The sequence below is a fragment of the Carassius auratus genome, chromosome 12, assembly GCF_003368295.1.
Source record: "Carassius auratus strain Wakin chromosome 12, ASM336829v1, whole genome shotgun sequence".
NCBI classification, from domain to species: domain Eukaryota; kingdom Metazoa; phylum Chordata; class Actinopteri; order Cypriniformes; family Cyprinidae; genus Carassius; species Carassius auratus.
The window spans coordinates 9,972,423-9,997,106 of NC_039254.1; the positions used below are offsets into that span (position 1 = coordinate 9,972,423).

Consider the following 24,684-nt stretch of genomic DNA (forward strand, 5'->3'; position numbering starts at 1 on the left):
CTCAGATATAAAAACAAGATATCTAACATACTAATAAATTATAAATAACGTTTAAAGTAGGCATTAATTGGGTCATATAGCTACAACGGAAGAAAATCTGAGAATATATTTGATAGTATTGTTGTTGATATTGCTGTATAGAAGGACAAAACTGAAACATAACAGCAAAATAATTACTAAATAATAAAACTCTTGAAATGTATATATTTTTATTTAATTTATTTCTTAATTAACTTAATTCATTCAGTTGATTGATTTTTATATGGTCCTATGATTCACATATAATAAAATATGGCAAAACGTGCTTTTATCTATACACTTTTGCTACGTAACATTTCCTTCAAACAGGTTTAAAAAGGAAGGATCTTTTCAAAAACAATTAGAAAGGGGTTACTCGAAAAACAGGAGAATGGAAAATGTGTCATTGTAATATCAATGAATTTTCTTTCTTTCTAGACTATTCTGACAGATGGCGCTGTACAATAAATATTTGCCATCTGAAACTCAGTTAGACCTTTCCACCTCCGTGCCGTTCTTGGGGGCTACATGCACATTTGAGCAAATGGTACAGAACACGCCTATTATTACATGGAAAAGAGCATTTGCATAATCGCTGGCGCAATTAATTTTCTATTATTATTTTATAATTATCAAATGGTGTGCTTGTTCCTTTATGCAGTAACTTACTTTTCTGCTTGCGTAAGCATTTCAGCAATTTCCTGCCTTCTATTGCAGCAGGGTAGTAGAGGCATTGGTGGGGGGGATTCTGATATTTTCCCTCCATCCATACTGTAGTATATTTTTCAAAAATATACATTCCATATTGTTATTTTAAATCATCATGTTTTAAACCAATAAATAATTATAAAAAAAGGAACGTAGAATGCTGGTGTGTATAACCTATACTGACTTGTAATCTGATATAAAATATTGGAAACTTCCCTCATATCTGTACACACGTGACCCTGGAACAAAAAGTAGTTCGTATGTGCTCTATCTGTATTCTTCCGCTTGCCGTGCTTAAAATAATACAATTGTTAATGTATTTTATTTTATTTAATGCCATAACAGTTAAATATCTGTAACTAATAATATGTGTATCTACATACTGAAATACATACAAATAATTGTTATATTCATAAAATACTGCATTCGTGGAACTATTTGGCCCGGCGTATGAATATGTTGGTCGAACGTCACCTTTTTTCAATGGGAAGCCATGATGGAAGTTTGAGTTTAACAGAGAAGTGAAGGGAAAGGATACGAATAGAGACCGCTCCTACGCGATATTTAAATATCGAGTTTTTAATTTCTTGGTGGAGGCTGTCACCTTTAATTTCATGTGTTGGAACCTGGGCATCGCGGATTGTTGCAGTGTTCGATGGCTTTTATTTTTTTTAAGGATGGGTAGACGAGCTAGCGCGCTAGCCGTTAAAGCTAGCGGCTAGACGGAGCGCGAGCTGAGTGCGAGCGGGGCTTTGACAACCGTTCTTGGAGTGGAAGCTCACGGAGAGGACCCTCTCTCCGTCTTTCCGTTCAATCACGGCGGCTACGGTGCGAACAGAGACTTGTCGTGCACTAGAAATTCTGCAATTTGAGACGTTGGACGTCGCTTATCTTCTCACCCGGGGCTCGTCTGAGCTGAGGAGGGCATTTTGGAAGCCGGGCCTGTGGTGGTTTGGAGCGAGGCCCTTGATGAGAGATCCACAGCAGACTCCTTTCTAGCTAGCAGGGGGACTGCGAAGCGAGCAGAGCATTAAGTTGACCGATCGTCCGAAAGCAACAATACTCTCACTCACACTAAAAACCTTAAAGACTCCTGTCACAGCCATGGCTGCGATCATAAAGGAAATTGTCAGTCGAAACAAATATAGATACCAGGAAGATGGATTCGACTTGGACTTGACCTGTATCCTCTTTGATCAATCAAATGTCCCTGTTCTGTCTGTTGTGTAGAATTCAGTGTCTGCTGTGAAGGTAATGACTTGCTTCTTGTTCTAAATCTAGAAATCTCTAACGTTTGATCGGAGGATACATACGAAATCAGTTTATTTAAAATTGTTTTTTTTTTTGTACGAACTATTGGCACTGGCACCTAATCGGCGACTGGAGCTTGTTGGCGTGATCTAGATCTAACTTAACGTTATTAGTTTCTGTATCTGGATCAAGTCGAAGCCAGCGCCGTTTAGATTCATGTCAGTTCTCAATTGAACCAAATTAACAAAACAGATAGAAAATCAACAGACTGCACACAGCACGCGCACTCATTTCATCCGTACAGTGTTTCTGGTCTGGTTGTATGTGCAGACTACAATAAGCAAAGCCAGTTAGGTTGTAAATAATTATTTTCCCTTTTTATGAAATCTGATCCATCGATAGGCTGCTAACCTGTAATCCAATACACAAAACGCGTTCATTTCAACTCAAGGCTTCTCGCACGAAAACTGCAGTTTGGGGGTTTAAAACAAAAGATGCGTCGCGTAGAGGACTCACTGGCTTATATAATGCGATGGATTAGATGAAATGCTCAAGCAGTGTCACACAAAGAACCATTGCATCAGCTGCTCGCAGAAAATAGATCTCGCGTTTAATTTGGTGTAGTTTTGATTGAGCAAAAATGAGTCAGTTCACACGCTTGCGTACAAAAGGAAATGCTTTAGTATGTGAAGTATGCCTTTTTCGTAATCGCAGGCAGAGATCCGTGCAGTCCTGTTAAAGAGGACTCTGTTGAGCTGCATTTCAGAAACGTCACTGATGCCTGCTCACTGTTATGTGCCATGTCAGTCATTGCGTTTTTTCCAAGCACAGGTATTGTTGAATGTACATTGTTGGTTTTGTGATGGCTTTGATCAGGCGCATTACATCCTTGCAGATGAAGTGCAAAGCATACGTTTTTTGATTGCTCGTTTTATTTCAGCAGGATTCAGTGATATTGAACATTAACATCAAACTTGACGCTTAGCTGTAGTCCTGTTAACCTCACTGTCCCATTCGTTGCACTGTAATATATAAAAAGGCAGGTGTACCGAACACTAAGAAACAGGACTGGAAGGACAGTTAGAGGGCAGGATCTAATCATTGAAGAGGTGCAATTATTTCTGTGTATAGTGCTGTAACAATGGAAATAGGAATCTGGTAGGCCTTGGTACTTTTTGTCGAGAATTTAGAAAGGTTAAGTGTATTTACACTAAGCAATAATGCTGTTTTGCTTTACATGTAGCGTATTACATGAGTAGCCTGTGAATGAATTGATTTCCATGTATGTTCATATCATATGCCCCTGCCTGCTTGGGTGGTGTGTGGGTTGGGTTGACTATATTGCACTGCATCATGCTATGCACTCATTCCATTTACAACACCGTTTGTTGAAGTGGAATGCAGAACTCCCTGTTCTTACAGAAGTTTTGAAAGGATAAAAATGGAGAATGATTTCATTCTTTCAGTCCCTTTTTATGTTACTGATGAGGCAATACCGTCTGTGGCAATGATTGGTGAGAATACAAACTCTCCATTTGATGAAATATATACTGTATGGTCATTTGTCATGAAATATCATACTAGATTTAAGATTTTTTTTTTTTTTTTTTTTACTTCTGTGAAGCTACCAGAATTAGACTAAAATTCGTCTAAAGCATTTCTGGGTGACTGAACTGGCCTTACTGTTTCTGCACAGCAGTGTTCAACAATTAAGTTTTTTTTTGTTGTTGTTTTTGTTTTGTTTTAGAATTTAGATTTTATTTGATCCGTTTATTTCCAGTACATTTACAGTTTTCATTAAAATGTTTGTTGATAACTTTAAGTCTGCGAGACAAAAACACCAATGTGTGAGGTAATGTAAGTGCAGCACTCACCTGATTGGAGTTCATGGTGATTTCAATTTAGATAATATTGTGCACATATCTTAGAAGGCTAGAGGTATGTGGTATGCATTTTTCTACATATTTTGTTTTTGGTAATTAATATAGGGAGCTTTTTGTTATTGATTTTATATCCACCTTGAATTTGACCAGATCACTATGATCTATGTTTACTAAATGCAAGTGAATTTGTCATCTCTTAGCTTCCTTAATATTTTACTGTTTTATGACCTTCTTTTTAGACGTCATTTAAACTTATTATTGTTGTGAAAGTCTAATTTCCTGGCTGATTCAGATGGTAAACCTTTATAATGTCTGAGCTCATATCCATACAGCTGTCAAAAATGTTTTTTCTTCTTTGCTGAAGTGTCAAGTTTGCTAATTCAGGAGTGAGAACCACATGCTACACCATCCGAGAGCACAAGATGTTGCTTACCGTCATCTAGTCCAGACTTTTCTTCTTCTTTTTTTTAGAGCATTCTGTCAGAGGCCATCATTATAATGCTACTATGATTGATTTTTATTTATTTTTTTGATATTGTCATTAAGGGTCTGTTTAACTCGTTTGTATACAGATTGGAGTGATCATGATCTATTTAGCATTTTAATATTTTGTTGTATATCCTGAATTAAATTGAAGTAGATTTAAACACCTGCGACTCTCATTTTGATAAATATTGATAGAATTGCGTTGCCACCAGTTCATCTGCTATATCAGGGTCTGATTAGATCATCTTTCAGGCTGAAGAAGTGATGCACTCGTTATGGAAAGGTGAGGAAGGAAAGTGATTCCAGGCTGGGCTGAGGCAGAGTGTGATTTATTTAGTGCCCCTGTGTGGCCCTCTGGGTTAGAGGTCTATGCATTGGTCTCTTACAGCGAGAGCCATCTGTTCTATATTACCCCGAATGCTGTTATCTGAGCTGTCCTTGCACAACTAAAATTAAAATGCTACTTTAGTGGAAATGAGTAAGTTCTCAAATGAAACCGGGGCTTGGTGTTTGTTAGTTTTCCTGCTCTTTGTGGCGTCATTTAGCTGCTCTGCATTGTTCACCAACTTTGTCTGTGTTTTGGATACGTGTTTAACTGGTTGATATAATTGTGTTAGACAAGTGGCCAATGGACTTTAATCAGATGATTGTATTTTTTTTCTTCCCATTCATATCAGTTTTCTTAGTCTAGATTTCCTTAACTCTGAAATTTAGATATTTATCCTAACATTATAGCAATGGGCTTTCCTGCTGAAAGACTTGAGGGTGTCTACAGAAACAACATAGACGATGTAGTGCGGTAAGTATTCTCTTTTTATATTCTTTGGAAATATTGTCAGTATAAAATTTGTGTCTGTAAGTCTCTTATAACATTTCAATATATGTTGTAGCAAAACCAGAACAACTGCTGTGATAGTTACAGCCATAGGCCTGTCACACAGTGTATCCAGAACCTCTGAAATGACCTGATGCACTGCTTTATCAGTTTACAGTGTGGTAGTCACCTTCAGTGACATTTTATAAAATGTGCAACTAATGTTGGCCTGTGTGTCATTCAATATGCCATTCCAAGACTAAAGACTAAATTCATTTGTGATTTTGAATTGCTTCAATGTAAATTTTAGCCTTGATTGTGCAGAAAATATTTAAAACTATGTATTTAAGTTCCAACAATTCAGTGCATTAGACATTTTTTTTTCTAGTCATCCATAGCTCTGTAGTGACATTGGGTGTCATGCACTGAGGATTGCATAGATTTAGATGCACATTCAAAGTAATTCACAACTCATGCCTATACTGTTAGGCTGAAACGATTAGTTGATATTATCAACAAGCGTTTGATCATAGCGATGCAGAGGCTTGTACCAGTTCCGCACTTCAGTAAAGTCCAGTTACATCAGTTAAATTTACATAGCACTTTATACGATAGATTGATTTAAACCAAGCCGCTTTGTAGAATTTAACATGATAAAACTGTCAGTCACAGGGTCTCTTTCAGTTAGAATTAGGTCTACCACTTTAAATTACCTTTTAAATTAAAGCTCAATCTAGCAATGGACTGCTTTGATTATTGTAACACTATAAGGCATTTTAAGAGAGATTACAGTGGGGAAAATATTTATTTGATCACCTGCTTATTTTTTGTAAGTTTGCCCACTTACAAAGTGTCTGTAATTTTAATTTAAGGGTTATTTAAGAGTATAGAGACAGAAAATCAACCAAAAAATCCAGAAAAAACACATTAAATAAAGGTTAGAAATTGATTTGCATTTTAATAAGTGAAATAAGTATTTGATCCCCAAGCAAAACATGACTTAGCACTTGGTGCAGAAACCCTCGTTGGCAAGCAGAGAGTTGGTCACCAGGTTTGCACACACATCAGGAGGGATTTTATTCACTTCTCTTTACAGATGCTCTCTAAATCCTTAAGGTTTCTTGACTGTCATTTGGCAACTCGAAGTTTCAGTTCCCTCCACAGCTTTTCTATAGGATTGAGGTCTGGACACTGGCTAGCACACTCCATGACCTTAATGTGCTTCTTCTTGAGCCACTCCTTTGTTGCCTTGGCGTTATGTTTTGTTTCATTGTCATGCTGGAAGACCCATACATGACCCATCTTCAGGTTGCTGGCTGAGGGAAGGAGGTTCTCATCCAAGATTTTACAGTACATGGGCCACGTCCATTTGCCCCTCAAGGTGAAGTCATTCTGTACCCTTAGCAGGAAGACAGCCTCAAAGCATAACATTTCCACCTCCGTGTTTGACTGTAGGGACTGTGTTCTTGGGGTCGTAGTCAGCATTTCTCTCCCTCCAAACACAGCAAAAGACAAGTTAATGCCAGAGTGCTCAATTTTGTTCTTTGGAAAACTTTAAATGGTCCTGTACATGTGCCTTCTAGTGCAGGAGTACCTTGTGGGTGCTGCAGGATTTCAGTCCATTGTGGCGTAGTGTATTACCAATGTTTTGCTTGGTGGCTGTTGCAAGATCCTCCCGTATAGTTTGGGGCTCACCTTTCTCATGATCATCCTTACCCCTTGAGGCAAGATCTTGCACAGAGCTCCAGACTTGTTTTTTTTTTTGTATTCCTCCCTTTTCCGAATAATCGCACCAACAGTTGCAGGGTTCCAGACATCAACCAAATGTTTGCATTTTGTGACCGTTTTTCTGTCTATACGAAAATTTTTTGTGTGCGGTCACACTGGCTTGCGCGACCACCACATTGTTCAGTTCATAAAAGCGAACATTTCTGTTGCATACAAGAAACATCAAATTTAGAGATATGCCGGTATCAAATTTTCCTGTTGCGGTTAATTGATAATGCTTTTATCACGGTATACGGTATTATCACGGTATTGAACTTTTGGTCATAATACAGTATAACAGGTTAAATAACTTTTTTTCTTATAAAAAAATTAACTGAACAAATAAAGCAATACAGAAAAGATATAAAAGTTAAATATTTTGCACATTAAAGTGCAAAAGAACTATAAAAACCAATAGGTATCACTTTACAATAAGACCTCATTAGTTAACATTCAAGGCAAGGCAAGTTTTTTTATATAGCAAATTTCGTACACAATGGTAATTCAAAGTGCTTTACATAAAAGTAAAAAAAAAAAAAAAAATGAAGAAAAATAATCACAAAAATAAAACAAGCAATTTAAGAACTTGAAAATGATTTAAAAATTGACTTTTTACATGAAATACAGTGCAATACATAAAATATAGTGTAATCAGTTCTGACATCGCATAGTGCTCATTCAATAAATGCACAGCTAAACAATGAGCAATAGCTACATTTACTATAGAAGTTATTAATCTTTGTTAAAAAATATGAGTCTTAGTTCATGTTAGCTCATTAAATAACACAGTTGCAACTTTCAATTTTAACAATGTGTTATTAAATATCGGAAAACCTAAGATTAATGAATGTTCAGAATAATTTTTTTTCATTGGCAGTTTGTTAACTAATGAAGCCATAATGTAAAGTGTGAATCCATCCATCTGCTGTCAGAGATTGAATGTGCTTTCATTCAGCGCATCTCTCACGTGTTCCTCCATGTGCTTCTCATGCGTGCTTGTTTACATCAGAGCGCATGCGCTCTTTCGAGCAGCATACAGCGATGTTGTGCATTTTAAGCAGCTGATGGGAATACTATTCTTAAAATGCATTCCAAATTCGGAATAATTTATGTATATTTATTCACGGTATTTAGAAGTGCCTATGTTAACAATATAGTGCATATTAATCACCGCAATATTTCGCATTACCGAATATTGGCACAAGTCTAATCAAATGCCAATCAAAACTGAAAGCATAAAGAAACCGTGCTACTAGTTTGAACTGCACAGCACTTCGAGAGTAGAGCCTGGTTATACTGACCATGTCCGCATGAGCGCAAAGCAAAAATTGAAATGAATATTGAGGAAACGATGGATGGTTTTCAAGCTAAAGTAAAAGACCAATTCTTAAACCAGAGAAGGTGAACATGTTGGTATTCTTGTGGGGAAAAGACAAAAAAGCACTGTTACTGAGAGCAAGTTTAGTTTGACTTGTCTTTTTGTTTTCATATTGAAAGCTTGTTATCTTGCTGTTTACCTGACATTACGTTATGGAGACTCTTTTATTTATGTATTTATTTTTTATTGTATTTGATTACTCAGTGTTTGCTAAATGTTCTGTTATTTATTAGTCTGTATATAATACAACATGTGGTGTAGCCTATGCCAGGGCTCATCTTAGTCGTATCATTGTATCTTTCTGTTTTATTGTTGTTGTGCTTTTTAATTTAGAATAACAATGAAGACATCTTTTGTTTTAGTGTTAAAAAGTGAAAGATGTGTAGCTGTATGTAAGCAAAACATACAATTCTTTTCTTTTAAAACGTGACAAGAAGATTGTGAATTCATGCATCCGAAGCCTGGCTCATAACACAGCAAAAGAGGAACTCCGTTCACAAGAACAGGTTGAATGTTAACCACTTTCGTTTCCATATAACCATAAACTATGATAAAAGTTCAGCATACATTGTTTAATCCCATGTTGTAGCGCAAAATAAATAAATATTTATTTTGTGAGCATCTGAGAAAGTTAGTTGCAAAAGCGTGACCAGTGGGAAGAATGAGTCTGGAGCTCTGATTTGTCTCTTTCTCACCAAGCTTCTTGCTGATGGCCTTGTAGTCCATTCAAGCTTTGTGCAGATCTACCATCTAGATCTCTGACATCCTTTGACATCTCTTTGGACTTGTCCATCGTGGTGGGAGAGGTTGGAATGGAAGATACAGATTTTGTGGACAGATGTCTTATACACCTAAGGAGCTGACATTAGGAGTAACTTCTTAAAATGGCAGGACTAATATGTGTTCCACATGGGCACATAACCAATCTGTTAGAGCCAGAATTCTTGCTGGTTGGTAGGGGATCAAATACTTATTTTACTCACTGAAATGCAAATCAGTTGATTTTCACCGTTGACTGATTATCCAGAATATTTAGACTGATAAGTTCTGTGCACAGTGGCAAATTTGTCACAGGGCGCGTGATATGACAGGTCCGTCTGACTATATGTGAACTAGCTGTTTTAAATACAGTATTTTTATATTTAACGTTAGTTGATCAGTATGTTTTAAAGTATATTTTTTTGAATATTGGTGATTCCATAGGCTCTCTCTCGCGCACCTGCGCCGTTTAAAACACCAGAACAAAGAGTCTCTCTCTTTCTCCACCCATGCACGATAAGATCGTGTATCGTCGATCTCACGGGCTGACGATATGACAATTTGAAAAATGACCATATTGCCCAACTGTTAAAATAAGTCTACTATAAAAATTACAGACCCTTAATTTCTGTGTGAGTAGGCAAACATACAAAATCAGCAGGGGATCAAATAAATATTTTCCCCACTATATGTTCTGAATAAGAGTTTACAAAAGAAGTAAGAAAAGAATGAAAAATGTTGAATCGGAGATCAGACAGTTCCTTTTTTATACAGTTAATTAAAGTGTTTTTTGTCATCTCATTTTTGTTTGCCAAATATTTGTATTGTACTTTGTGTGTAAGTCATATGCTAAAGACAAGTGAAGATATTTTAATTAAACCTAAGAGATTGTCGTACTGCCGTTCCACCAAAACTTTGACAATTCAAAAAGCTTATAATGTTATTGTAAAAAATCCATATGAATCAAGCGGTTTAATAAAAATGGACAAATCTGAAGAGATGTGATCACTTCATAATGTTTTAATTTTGTAATAAGATTTAATTTATATTCATATATAAACATTGATTATTGTTGGATTTGTTGGATGGATAAAGCACATCAAATATGAGGTTACAGAAACAGTGAGGTTAGTTCACGCATGTCATGCAAGCAAATTTGAGCTTCTGCAAAACCAATGAGGTGTACTATCACACATTTGAGCAGTTACCATTGAGCTTCGGTTTACCATATTCAATATGCTAAGTTCAAATAGCCCATCTTGTTGGCAGAGGCTATTTAAACTAACATCGCCCACCAACGTGTGATTGGGCTAGTCAACACTACAAAAGACTGCTGTCAAAAATCAGTTCAAGTGTCGTAAAAATTGTATTTTTGATCCAAACCTGCCTTTTTGCCAAACAAAGGAAATAATAAAAAAGTTGAAAATAAAGTATGAGGTAGAGTTAAGTTAGGTGTAGGGAGGGCTTTAATGTCTCAGTAATGTGACATCCAATTAAAAATTTGAAATAAAATTATAATTTACACTTAATACATTATTGCATACTGTTTTACAATGTACTACAATACTGAGTTGCAGGTCATTACCACTATTTGCATTAAGTAGTATGAATAGCACAAAATCCTGCTATTTTAATAGTGCTAATAGAATTTATAACTTAGTGTACACTCATGGCCAAAATTTTGGTTGACATTAATTTTTTGTTTCGGAAAGTTTGCTGCTTAAGCTGTTGTGGTGTTCATTCACATTGTTATAATAAATAATTGCTAAAATCTTCATTGGCCAAAAAAAAATTACTTTCCACAAAAAAAGTATTTTTACTTGTTTTTTTGTTTTTTTCTAATCCTGACACAAAATGACCAGCTAACATTAATTGACTAATCATATCAGCAGCACATATGAAAGTGTGAATGAGTACTAGTCAGGTGAAATCACTATCATACTAGATTGTAAGAGCAGACTGATGGAGTGGAAAAAGTGCTTCTGATCATTGTATTCTTGTTAGCAATGGTTACCGCCAAAGAAATGTGCAGCCATTATCGCTTTGCATCAAAATGGCCTCACATGGAAGGATATTGCTACAAAGAATATTGCACCTGAAAGAACCATTCATCAGATCATCAAAAACTTCAAGGAGAGAGCCAGTGCAGTGAATAAGTCTTCAGGACGTCCCAGGACTGTCTCCTACTGAGAAGTCAGCTACAGAATCATGTCACCAGCAGTGCAGAGCTTGCTCAGGAATGGCAGCAGGTTTGTGTGAGAGCATCTGCATGCACAGTGAAGTGAAGACTTTTTGACCATGGCCTGGTGTCAAGAAGGGCAGCAAAGAATCCTCTTCTTTTCAAGAAAAACCTCAAGGACAGACTTAAATTCTGCAGTAAGTACAAGGATTGGACACCAGAAGACTGGCGCAAAAAATTTTTCTCTGATGAAGCTCCCTTCTGACTGTTTGGGACATCTGGAAAATCGATTGTTCAGAGAAGAAAAGGTGAACACTACCATAAGTCCTGTGTTGTGCCAACAGTGAAGCATCCTGAGATCATCCATTTGTGGGGTTGCTTTTCAACCAAGGGGACTGGGCTCTCTCATAATTCTGCACAAAAACACTGCCATGAAGAAAGAATGGTATCAATACGTCCTGCAAGAGTGACTTCTTCCAATGATCCATGAGCAATTTGGTGATGATCTGTGCATTTTCCAGCATGATGGAGCACCATGTCACAAAGCAAGAGTGATAAAGAAGTGGTTTGAAGATCATTACATCTGAAATTTTTGATCCGTGGCCAGGCAACTCCCCGGATCTCAATCCCGTAGAGAACCTATGAAGAGAACCTAGAAGCCCACACATTGTGATCAACTTCTAAAACTAAATGCAAGAATGGCTTGCCATCAGTCAGGATTTGGCCCAGAAGCTAATATCCAGCGTGCCAGAGTGAATTGCAGAAACTCATATTTTTTTGCCAATAAAAGCCTTTAAAACTTATGATATGCTTATCATTGTTTTTCAGTATACCTTAGAAACAGGAGGTAAAATTATTTTTAAATACTGAAGCAGCAAACTTTGAAAACACAATTTATGTCCGTGCCAAATCCTTTGGCCATGACTGTAGGTAGAATATAATTAAAAGAAATACTGCTTTTTACACTTAGTGTAATTAGAATCCATTGTTGTTTGCACTTAGTGTAAAAAGTATCCATTGCTAAGAAAATGTTTTCACTTGGTGTAAATAGCATCTAATTGCTATTTTCACTTAGTGTAAATAGCCTCTATTGCTATTTACACTTAGTGCAAATAACCGCTGCCTATTCAATATGTTTTATGTATGTGCATTGATCTGTATTTCTATGTGAATGTAAGCTTGTATTGAACTTATCAATTATGGTGCATAACATTATAATGTCTTTATGAACCTCTAGAAGCATGAAAAGCATTTGTTGTAGTAATTGTCAATTTAGTGACTGAAATCTCTCCAGTGTTTTGATTTCTATCTTTGTTTTAAAAATGATCTTCCAATTTTCATTTTTGTGTGAACTGTTCCTTTAACCAAAACCAACTGTGATTGTCTGGGAAAGTAATTGTTGTCCTCTTTCTGCAGATTCTTGGATTCAAAGCATAAAAATCATTACAAGATATATAATCTGTAAGTGTGTTTCAAACAACTTCAGTTCTGTAAAATGCTTTTACTGCTAGAACATTTCATCCAGTTTGCTGTTAAAAGTAGAAAATCTGCCATCGTGTTCAATTGAACATTAAAGAAAAACAAGCTTTTTGATCATTGTGAATGGAGGGCAGTGTCAGTGCACACCAGTCTGTTATTTAGCTATGAATGTTCTGTTGGTTTTTTGCATTGATGCAAACTTCTTAGCAGAAATGTTATAATGAACTTCTGTACTTATCAGTTTCTTGTGTTGTTTAGATGTGCGGAAAGACATTATGATACTGCCAAATTTAACTGCAGAGGTATGAGACTTGGATTGCATAAATCTGCCATTGACCTATGGTTTTGTAAATTTTTTGTGTGGTAATGATAAAGGTATTGATGAACTTTTTATTTTTCTCTTGCAGTTGCACAGTATCCATTTGAGGATCACAATCCTCCTCAGCTAGAACTCATTAAACCTTTCTGTGAAGACCTGGACAAATGGCTCAGTGAAAATGACAATCATGTGGCTGCCATTCACTGCAAAGCTGGAAAGGGACGTACGGGTGTCATGATATGTGCGTACTTGTTACACCGAGGCAAATTCAAAAAAGCACAAGAGGCTCTGGACTTCTATGGTGAAGTTAGAACCAGAGACAAGAAGGTGATGTAAACATTTTACTTTGTTTTCTTTCCCATGATTTCCCATATGAATAAAAAAAAATTGTATAGAAATGTAAATCACATCAAAGTCCATACTGATGTAGGGCAGGTCTATTATTATCCTGATAGTAATATTACAGTCAAATGTGCTTTGAGTCTGTCAAGTCCTGGTAGATAAACATTTACTGACGTACATCATTTCTTCTGTGAGGTGCACTAGTGCCCATCAACTTTTTTAGTGGCCTTTGTTTCAGAAGTATTTATCCTGTAAATTTTTCATATAGAGAACTAAAAAAAAGAATTTGTTAAAGAGTTGTATGCCATGAATCAAGCCAGCCAGCTTTGAGGTGAATCACAATCTTATCTTACAAAAAGGCAAAGGTACAAGACTGTGTACTTTATTGAGGGAAAGAACTGCAATTCTATGAAGACCTAATGAAATTAAAAAAAATATTTTAAAGATGTTGATTTATAGAAACAATATTTTACATCTATTGCAGAATTTGTATATACAAATGTATATTTGTATATAAAATACTGAATCCGTTTGAGAGCTTAGGGAGACTGACTCCATTACGTCTTTCGCAGTGCTTTATGTGTGGGTGTGTGCTATATAGCCCTTGGGCACGGTTTGCTTATTTCGATTCTATGATTGGTTGAGATGTCTTGGCAGTATCATGGGTCGTGTAGTTTGTTTAAATCAGGAATTCTGTTAAATGATTATTAATTTAGAATAACGTGGGCTGATGGTATCCGCACAAGCATAAAACATAATAAATTAACAACCTTGTAGGTCACTTTTAAAAGTTTGTAAGTAATTTTTAAAAATCAATTCCCCTTTGGAATAAAGAGGTGGGATTTTTACTTCTGGAACTCAATTCCTGCTCCCATTTTACAGAAGTGTGATGCAAATGTGATGTTGTTGAGGCCATGAAGGAGACGTTTGCATTAACACTGCAGGTTTGCCGTTTCACAGGGAGTGACTATTCCCAGTCAGAGGCGATATGTGTACTACTATAGCTACCTTCTGAAGAATAAGCTGGAGTACAAACCAGTGGCCTTGCTGTTTCACAAGATGGTGTTTGAGACAGTGCCTATGTTCAGTGGAGGGACCTGCAGTAAGTGAGCTCTTTCTTTTTTTCTTTTTTTTCCCTTCTTTCTGACACTGGTTTATACTTTGTATTGTCATCCGTTTTGGGCTAATCAATCTCCTGTGCTCAGGTGAGACATATTGGTGTTTACACCTGGTATTACTTGTGTTGTTTGTGACAAATATGGAACTTTCCTAATTTTGTGATTAGGCTTTATCTTCTTTTAAAATTACGTGTAACTGGCAATGTTTAAAACTTAGTTTTAAGATGGTGCGTGGTGGATAGGTGAGTTGGAGGTCCTTGAAAGCATTAGTATTTACCACACAAATGCAACATGGGCTCATGCATTTCTAACTGCTGGCAGTTTCACATAGGATGTGCCAGTCACAAATGTCTGGGTGCGTTTCAGTGAGATCCACGTGGTAAATCACACCCAAGTTAAACTGTCTCTATTCTATTGCCGAGCTTTAAACTGTTAAATGTGGACAACTGGGCATTAAGGTGTTCCTAACATTAACATCATGAATTTCTGTAGCTGTTTTTAAACCCTATGATCCTTCAGAAATCATTTTAAGATTTGCTGATTTGGAGCATAAGAAACATTTCTCATTATTGTCATTGAATACAGTTGTGCTGTTTTTTGGAAGTCATTATGTATATATAGCATTTAAAGAAAGTAAATGACAGTCCTTTAAAAAAATTAATGGTTCACTTTTTTTTTTATTTTAAGTTTTAATTTAACATCATGTGTAAAATAGCCTTATAATTCATTGTGGTTTCAGTGAAAGATTTTGTCCTCCATTTGTATGTGTATTTTAGTGACTGACATTAATACCAGGTGTACACAGGGTCCATGTAACAGGCAAACAAGTCTCTCACCCACACACAAACACATACTTCTTTATCATAACTGTGCTGAGAGACTGCTTTCACACGGCTGCTCGCGGCTTCCCCTTTTGCTTCAACTGCTGTAAAATCTTCCCTACAAACTCAAACTCCTGCTTTTTCTGTACACCTAGATGTTTAACTTTTATCCAGATAGACCTAATGTACTTCCAGGAGTATTAAATGTGCTTTACACACTTTAATCTTGATATCTTTAAAGAAAAGTGGCAGGAATGTGTAAAGATTTTCCAGGCCGATTCTTTACCTGGAATGCTAGTTTGTCCAGTGGCGCTTTAGCTTCCATGTCTCTGTCTCTGACTGTACCTCTTCCGGGCCCTATTCTGAACACACTCTTGGTGAATGGTGACACTGACCAAATCTGCTCTACGTGGTCCACAGCTTCTGGACTGGATCAATCATAATGCTTTAGACAAACTGCTGTGTGAAATCTGAACGTTATCCTCCATTATATTTTATTTTTGTACTTGTATGTTTGTAACGTCTGTAATGTGGTTTTTATTTATTTATTCATTTTTATTTTTAAAGAGTGTACCTCACCGCGGGAGGGCTTCCCAGTGGTGTTGCACTTATGGTTTCCTCCATAGAGTCTTTGATGGCCATTAATATTTTAGTTAAGCCCAGTCTAGCTCTGAGTGTTGCATGAGTGTGTGTTGTGTTTAAGCTCTGTTTAAACGTTTCTTCCCCTCATAGTGCCCTCTCTTGCTCTTGCTCTGGCCAGGCCACTGGACAGTCTTTAATCTCCTTCTTTTTCTCCAAGGGGATTCTGCTGTAAAAAGCAAGAGTGAGCAGATTCCGCATGGGTTCAGAAAAACCAATTGGCATTGGGGTAACATCAGCTTTTTCTAAAATGTTTTTCATTTTTAGTTCTGTTAGCCTAGCCAGTGTTGCTCTGTAAAATGTGTTTGCCATGTACAAGTAAAAGCCCCTAGTGCCACTTTTGGGTGGACGTTTTTAATGCCTCATCTGAGGGAGATGGGAAGCGTGGTCCAGGGTCAGCTGTTCTCAGAATAGGGCCCTTAGTGTGCCACTGTTATTTTGTCTTTTCTGTATCAGTACTTCTGCTATTTCTATCCTGTTATTTTCCTCTATGCTTTTCTTCTGTTTTATGTTAACAGATATGCATATCCTCACATTTTGTGTGTTGCACAAGGCTGGTAGAGCAATTAAACATTGTTTTATTTTGCAGATCCTCAGTTTGTGGTGTACCAGCTGAAGGTGAAAATCCACACGTCTAACCCAGCGCACACAAGGCGAGAGGAGAAGTACATGTACTTTGATTTTCCACAGCTGCTGCCTGTGTGTGGAGACATCAAGGTGGAGTTTTTCCACAAGCAGAACAAGATGATGAAAAAGGTATGTCACACACTCTGACTGATCATTATTGCTTTACTTTATTGCTGCATAATAGTAAATGTAATGTTATGTTACAGAAATGCAGTTTTTTTTTTTTTTTTTTTTTTTTAAGAATGTTTTTGTAAGAGTGGGTTGTACGTCCTAAATATTATCACAGTATGAATAATTTATATCATCATATTAGTATAGATCACAATATAGTGTTTATTATGCTTGAAATTCAACCTAAATGTTGTTTTGGCACATGGAATATAATGGCGTATATTATGCTTTTGAAAAAAAAAAAAATGAATCGATGATGTCGACGCAAAATATGCGCATCGATTCGTCGACCTGTTTTTATTTCTCAAAAAAAAGTTTGCAAAACGTTTACCTTATGTGTGCTGAATATACGCGATTGCCGGATCAACATTCTGTCCAACGTTATATAACCAATCCAGGGTTTTTTCTAAATTGATCTTTTTTTTGGCGGCTGTCAAAGCCTTATTTGATCGGTGAGTGATGTAGAATAGAATGACACGTACGAGAGAGAGCCCCAGCTGCACGCGCACACTCACAGTCTTCAAACAACACGAGCGATTCTTGCTCTCTCTCTCCCTTGTGCATATTAATTAAAATCATTAGACACGATAGAAAAAGGGCGGAACGCCAAAGTTTCACGTGGAGCATTCGGAGATTTTTTTTTCTCCATGATAGGCTGCTGGCTCCCACTGTTCATTTTTTTTTTTTTTTTTTTTTTTTTTTTTTTTTTTTTGGAAAAGCACTCTCTGTATTAGCTTAAAGCCCTCAAGTTTACATTGGTTACTGTATTCTTTCAATTGCTCTAAACAAGTATTTTGGGTGACCTTTTTATTGAATGCTAGACATCAAGTTGTTGTTGTTTTCATCTGAAAGAACTTTTTTTTTTCAGTAAGCTAGGCCCTATGTGTTCAGTAAGCTTGTTTCAGTAAGCTATGTGTTTTCAAGGCTTCAAGGTTTTATTGAATGCTATCTCTATACAAGTGCAAAGTAATGCATTCTTAGTCTTTTATTTTGTAATTTTAAGAGTAATAAACATATATTGCAATGTTAAGGAATTCATGTTTTTTTCATTCAGATATGTAAATCAACATGTATAAATTGTTAGTAGTCAATTAATGGGGAGATAATCGAAATCGAATCAGTCCGGAAAAATTAATCGTTAGATTAATCGATGCATCGAAAAAATAATCGCTAGATTAATCGTTTAAAAAATAATCGTTTATCCCAGCCTATATATATATATATATATATATATATATGCATGTATGCTGCATGCATGCATATACAGTGCCCTCCATAAGTATTGGAACACTAAAGACAAAATTGCTTTCTATGCTGTGGAGTCAAGACATTTGCAAATATGATTAAAAGATGAATATGCGACAAAAATACAGAATGTCACATGTTGTGGTTGTTATTATTAGGTCTTTTGACACAAACATGTTTTACCAAATATTAAGGACAGCACTTTAAAAGTTCATCCCACTATTTGATGTACGCATAAGTATTGGAACATTTGAATTTAAGGCAGATGTAAAAGATTAAAAGCTAATATTTAGATTCCTTGCATGCAATCAGAGCTGTGAGTTTGCATTGCAACCCATAGACATCACCAGACTCTTGGTCTTATGCTTTACAAAGACTTTACATTCCTTTGCCCTGATAAAGTCCTTGACTGAACTAGCAGGGTGTTTTGGGTCATTGTCCTGACCCAATATGTGCTTTCAAATGAATTTGGTGGCATTTTCTTGAATATTGGTAGCCAAAATGATATTGTACCCTTCCAAATTAATTCTGCTACTGCCATCATATATTAAGTCTTCATTAAAATTAAGAGGTCCTGTTCTAGATACAGCCATGCATGTCCTTGCCATGACACCACCTCCACCAAGCTTCACAGATGAGTTTGTATGCTTAGGATAATTTGCAGTTCCCTTTTTTCTCTCCACACTTCGCTTAGATAAAGGTTAATCTTTGTCTCATCGGTCCATCAACTCAGTTCCAAATTCTACTGGCTCAAATTTGTGAAGAATCTTGCCTTTATCATATATTAAGTCTTCATTAAAATTAAGAGGTCCTGTTCTAGATACAGCCATGCATGTCCATGCTAAGAAACCACCTCCACCAAGCTTCACAGATGAGTTTGTATGCTTAGGATAATTTGCAGTTCCCTTTTTTCTCTCCACACTTCGCTTAGATAAAGGTTAATCTTTGTCTCATCGGTCCATCAACTCTGTTCCAAATTCTACTGGCTCACATTTGTGAAGAATCTTGCCTTTCTATTTTTGGTGCTGATCAGAGGTTTGCATCTTGCTGTGTAGCTTCTGTAATTCTGTGTCAAATTCTCCTGAGGACTGTAGATTGACATCACCCCAGCTTTTTCCATTATTTGTCCGTCATCAACTACTGTTGTTTTTCTCAGCTGATCAGGTCATCGTTGAATGCTGATGTTGCCGGTAGTTTACAAACTCTTGATTTCTCAATGCCCTATTTTTCCAATATTTCTGATTGACTTCCTCTTTTCTTTTAGCATCCAAATTGCTTGCTTTTCTTTCAGAGTCGGCTTCCTCATCTTAATCCTGGTTTGTGTGCGTCATCATTGAATGCAATACTTAGAATGCAGAAGCGATGTATATAACTGATAAGACACATTCCCTGTTTTTAATATCTGAAGAATTAATGCAACAGGACACAACTGAACACTTAGAAAGACCTGTGAGGCAACTGTTCCAGGGAGATGAACCTCTAAAAGTGCTGATCTTAGCTTGTAAAACATCTTTGTGTTGTCTAAACTGCTCAGTGTGGATTATAAAGCGATTACAAACATTACCATTATGAATGTCTCCTAAAGATGCTTTGAATTTTAATTTTTTTGTGAAAGTGATATACAAATAAAAACTTTATTGTTAATGAAGCCTTATTTTATAATATGATTTGTTTTGTTAACCAGGATAAGATGTTTCACTTCTGGGTGAACACCTTTTTCATCCCTGGACCAGATGAGAACTCGGAGAAGGTTGAAAACGGAGGTTTAGTGAAGGAACAGGATGGGATCCAAACCACGGAACGGGGAGAGAATGACAAGGATTATCTAATCCTGACTTTAACCAAGAACAACTTGGATAAAGCCAATAAGGATAAAGCCAACAGATACTTCTCTCCAAACTTCAAGGTGTGTTAAGAACTTTTGCTGATCTCCGTCCAGTTGCTGATCATTAAGGTGTTAAACTGGTGAAAGGCTTATCCAAAGTTTGATGTTCCAAGCCACAAATGTTCAAATGGCTAAAATGTGCTTTCCCCCCCCCCATTAGGTGAAGCTGTACTTCACAAAACCAGTGGAGGAACCATCCAACTCGGAGGCCAGCACTTCTACGTCTGTAACACCGGATGTTAGCGATAATGAACCGGATCATTACCGGTATTCGGACACAACAGACTCAGACCCTGAAAATGAACCGTATGATGAAGAACAGATTACTAAAGTTTGAAATATTTTTATGGGAAGTAAAAAGAAACCATACATAATAGAGTTGTATAAAGGAGAAAACTTGAATATGAAAGTACTTTTTTCCACCCAGTTTCTTTTTTTTTTTCTCAAGCAGAATTAGGACACACGTCACACAAATGCTACCAGTTGTAGGGACAAAAATGCTGACCAATTTTCTTTTGTTCATTCACCCTGCTCCATGAAGTATCAACACTGATGTTCAATGGAAAACAGCGTCATTAGCTATTATGTAAATACATGTTCATGCCGTAACATGAGAAAGGAAGCCCAGTCAGGATGGGAGATCGTTTATGGGAGAAATTCAGTGGAGTTCAAAATTAGCTGCTCCATCAACCTGTTGAAACCTAGGCCAGTGCTTTAATCAACATTCACGCCCCCATGTCTGTCCTCCTTTAGTCTGTCCTACCTACTGTGAAACCCTTCTCATGCTGCTGGAAGGCCGCCATGTGTCAGTCAGGCTCTGCTGTGCAGTGGAAACTGCGTCTCTTGCCATTTTTCTTTTTTAGTCTGCTTTCATCATCATTACTACTACAAGAATGGAGGTGGTAATGATTCTACTAAACTACATGACACCGTGGCAGAAAATGACGTATAGCTCCACCATGTATTGGTATTACTATTATTATTATTATTATTATTATTATTATCATGATTTCTTTTTTTTTAATGCAGATATACATACAACACAACAGGGAAACCAGTGTTGCAATAATGTTGATCGAAGGTGTGCATGTTATTGGAATCCGTTTCCATGTTGTCGAATAAATATTATTCAATGTTTTTCTAAAAAAAGAAAAAAAGAAAGGTTTCTAAAGTCATTTACAATTTGTATTTGGGAAGAAGAAATTACCATCACTCTTTCTTCTGCAGATGACACTTCAGTGACACTTCATTTATAGAATTAACAATGGGCACTTGTTTAAATCAGCTCACACAGAATGCTTTTGTTTTTCTGTTTCACTTCTTGAAGGGTCGTGCTTTGAGCTCAAGGTAGTGTCAGTCTTAAAATTCCTCTTTAGAATGTTGTGGGGATGGATCAATCTTGCTTGAGGGCTCTGTGGCCACGGTTAACTACAGCGATCTCTGGTCAGAATGGGTTTGATGGTGTACAGCATTTCGTTTAATGCATGTCAACATGGAGAAACCCTTTTCTGAATGTATCAACCTTGGATGCAAGTTTTGATTAGATTTTAACAGCGTTTACATTGGTTTTTCTTTCTTCCTGGCTGTGTCAGACATCAGATTTCAGGCTCCCTATAACATGTTTTTGTAGCCTTATCTGCATGATCTAATGAAATCTGGATCATTTATCCAGCAATGGTGCTTGCTAAACTAAACTCTAAATGTATAGTTCAGTCATTTTGGAGCAAAGAATCTCATGGTGCAAGCATTTAAATGCACTGTGTGGTGCATTGTTAGTTTCTTACAATTTGATGTCCCTCACTAGCTAGTCCTTTTTTTTTTTTTTTTTTTTTTTTATATTCTTGAACAGGCCTCGTTCCCATTGGAATGAGCATAGTGCAGCTACGGATTTTACACAGTCTTGTGCTTGCTTCAGAAATATTAAAGCCCTATATATGAGAATATTTAAATGTATAATTTTCTTTTAAGCATGCCAAATCTTTTTTTTTTTTTTCATCTGGCTGATGTGGCCAGACCAAAAAAAAAAAAAAAAAACTTTTCTCAGTCTCTTGGGCAAGAATCTTCACTAAGAAGGGTAGTGAGTAAGCTGCCTTTCTCGTACTGTTAAAGTTTCACTCTTCTCACCAGCCCACTGCACACCATACATCTCGCCTTCCTTTAGAGAAAGAATACGTTTCCCTGACATGAGGAGACTGGGCCTTCCTTTATGAGATTGTACACTAACCAATCCAGGAATAAAAGCAAGCCTATCAAGGATTCTCATTTTGTTTACATTTTATCACATCACTGAAAACCTGCCAAAATTAAGCTTAATCATTTTTGTGTTATGATTTTCTTTGTGCTCCGAGGAGGAGGCAGGGCCCACGGGAGGTATTCTTTGCCTTACTTGAAGTTGACAATGCTTACTCTTCTACTGCTTTGATACCTACCATTCTGCCCAAGCACTGACTTATTTAAAGCTACTATAATAGAGCAACATATTGTACTAGACATTTGCACTGTTACAGGTCTTTGCAGGGTTTCAGTCAGCGGTCCACAGTATTTTTTATTTTTATCTTTTGTTCTCGTTTTATTTTTGTAATTTTCTTTTCTGGAAATGCTTTACAGTAATCAAAAATAGAGGATAGAGGTTAAATGAAAATACGTTAATATTGTCTCTGTGCATCCCAATAGAATCAAATGTGTTTTTATTGACTGAATCCTTTTTTCTTTTTTTTCTTTTTTTTAAAGAAAGCGTAAAATAGAAAAAAAAAATGAATAAAGCGACTATTTATGAAAGTATTCGTTCACATTCTGGCAATGACCCTGCAGGTATTTCCCATAGTCCTTCTAAATGTACGCTGATGTGTTTTAAATGTTTAGCGGTTTAATGTATGACTCTACTGAAGAGTATCACATGATGAACTTGAATTTAAAAGGATAGTTCACCTAAATGTTCTGTCATCATTTACTCACCCTTGTGTCTTTCCAAACCTGTATGAACAAGAAGATATTTTGGAGAATTTTTCAGCTGTTTTTATCCACACAGTGAAAGTCATTTGGGTTCCGCCATGTAAAAATTTAGTATGTTTGTGTGAGTATACTTTATTTCACATTTAATTGTTACGTGTCATTTAGAGCATGAGGGTGAGAAAATGATGAATGTTCATTTTTAGGTGACCTATCCTTAAGCCTCAGATCGTCTCTGCAACGGGACGCATCCCTTGACAATTTAGCCACAGTACCTTTATACACAGACCCTCAGACATCTTGTACGTGGCACGGGTGTGTGGAGCTCACAGGCAGCATGAAAAATTCATTTTCAGCTTTAATGAAAAACAAAACGTCTTTCGAAGGTGCCAGTGTATATGTTTCACGTCACTCTTTCTTAGCTGATTTGTGCAATATGTTGTTATGATGCCTGTGGTTGCCACAAAGTGCCTCTCGTTTACAGTTTTAAGAAAAAGTACGCTTTAAAAACTGTTGTAGGACATCATGTCATGCATGCGGATGGTTGGATGGATAGATGGGGTGGTACTGTGCACTAAATCGTCCAGCTAGACTTGCGCTGGGGGCCCTTTGGACTTTGGCCATGCTCCATTCGAAATCATTCTTCTCCCCAGAGGGTTTTTACTTTCACGTAATGTAAACGCGGTATATTTTCAGTCTCTTAAGAAAACAGCCTTACTCCGTTTCAGCCTGTTCAGATACTATTGTGCTGTGCAACAGTTGCTCTGTGTGTAATGCCTATGCACTGAGAATACACAAACCAACCATGTATGAAATATTGTACAGGTAATCATGTTGCTCATACAAATCACGTTTGTTTGTAATTGTATGTGTAAACTGCCCTTTATCTTAGTGTTATAAACTCCACGTAAATCCAATAAAGTCTCATTCTTGTCAGTTTGTTGTTTTTGACAGCTATTTGTCGATATTAAATCGTTCCCCCACCCCTTTTTTTCTAGCATTTGTTGATTACCACAAAAATTTATTTTGACTCCCTCATTCTCAATGTTATGGGGAACTTGCAGTATTGAACATTGTGTATTTAAGTTTTAAACTTTATGCATTTCACAAGTTTATTAGTAAGTGATTCTTTCACACTAAAATAATGTTTCATATTGCATAAGTGTTTATTTTTAAACTTACAAGTTGGCCCCATTCATTTGCATCGTGAATTTCTTATTGTAACCTAGATTTTTTAATTTTTAATTTTTTTTTTAATAATAGTTAATTTGCAAAAACGGATAGCTCTAATTTTAAATACATTTTCAGACATCTATTTTGTTTCCCTTGTGCATTCCAATTAATCTCAATCAAACTGCAGTTGAGTTAGTTTCATTAGGTTAAAAAATAACTAAAAATAGAGCTAACACGATAAAACACAAAAACATAATAAAACATGATTTTTGAATTCAAAATTCTGTTTTTGCAAATATTAACTTTTTTTTTTTTTTTTTTTTTTAATGATGGTGGTTAAACATTTCTTGAAAACAATAGCTGTCAATTGAGTATTGAGACCTAAACTGAAGCTGTAATGTTCATATCCATGAACACAAATCATCTTGTTTTCACTCAAGTACATGTATACTTGTTACTGAAATGAAATTATCTCACTCATATGAAAATTCTGTTGGGCAATCTAGTCTTGCTTTTTCTGGCCAAATGCATTAGTGTGATGACTGTTTTACTTGAGTAGGCCTCATGGTTTTTGTTGCCAGCTGCCCATTACAGCTCTAGTTCTGGCTGAACTCATGACTTCAGTCTCATGCTGAAGGTGCTTTTCATGTCAGCTGAGAAAAAAAAAAAATCA

At 36.4% G+C, this 24,684-nt stretch overlaps 1 protein-coding gene across 2 annotated transcripts; it reads left to right on the forward strand.

The window, feature by feature from the left end:
* Positions 1 to 1,197: 1,197 nt before the first annotated feature.
* On the forward strand, positions 1,198 to 23,774 carry ptenb (phosphatase and tensin homolog B). 2 transcript variants are annotated; one of them, XM_026276874.1, is made up of 10 exons: positions 1,198 to 1,909; positions 5,061 to 5,145; positions 12,660 to 12,704; positions 12,981 to 13,024; positions 13,130 to 13,368; positions 14,344 to 14,485; positions 16,122 to 16,190; positions 16,551 to 16,717; positions 19,689 to 19,910; positions 20,050 to 23,774. In XM_026276874.1, the coding sequence occupies exons 1-10, from the start codon at positions 1,831 to 1,833 to the stop codon at positions 20,224 to 20,226; spliced, it is 1,269 nt and encodes a 422-aa protein (XP_026132659.1). In that variant the 5' UTR covers positions 1,198 to 1,830; the 3' UTR covers positions 20,227 to 23,774. The 2 variants fall into 2 exon arrangements, with proteins under 2 accessions (XP_026132659.1, XP_026132660.1); XM_026276875.1 differs by lacking the exon at positions 16,122 to 16,190.
* Positions 23,775 to 24,684: the final 910 nt, after the last annotated feature.

Excerpts from the sequence above, each read along its gene's own strand:
- ptenb (XM_026276874.1), top strand. The coding sequence starts at position 1,831 with ATGGCTGCGATCATAAAGGAAATTGTCAGTCGAAACAAATATAGATAC. Across the intron at positions 12,705-12,980 it reads CATTACAAGATATATAATCT|ATGTGCGGAAAGACATTATG; the intron begins GTAAGTGTGTTT and ends TGTGTTGTTTAG. Across the intron at positions 13,025-13,129 it reads TGCCAAATTTAACTGCAGAG|TTGCACAGTATCCATTTGAG; the intron begins GTATGAGACTTG and ends TTTCTCTTGCAG.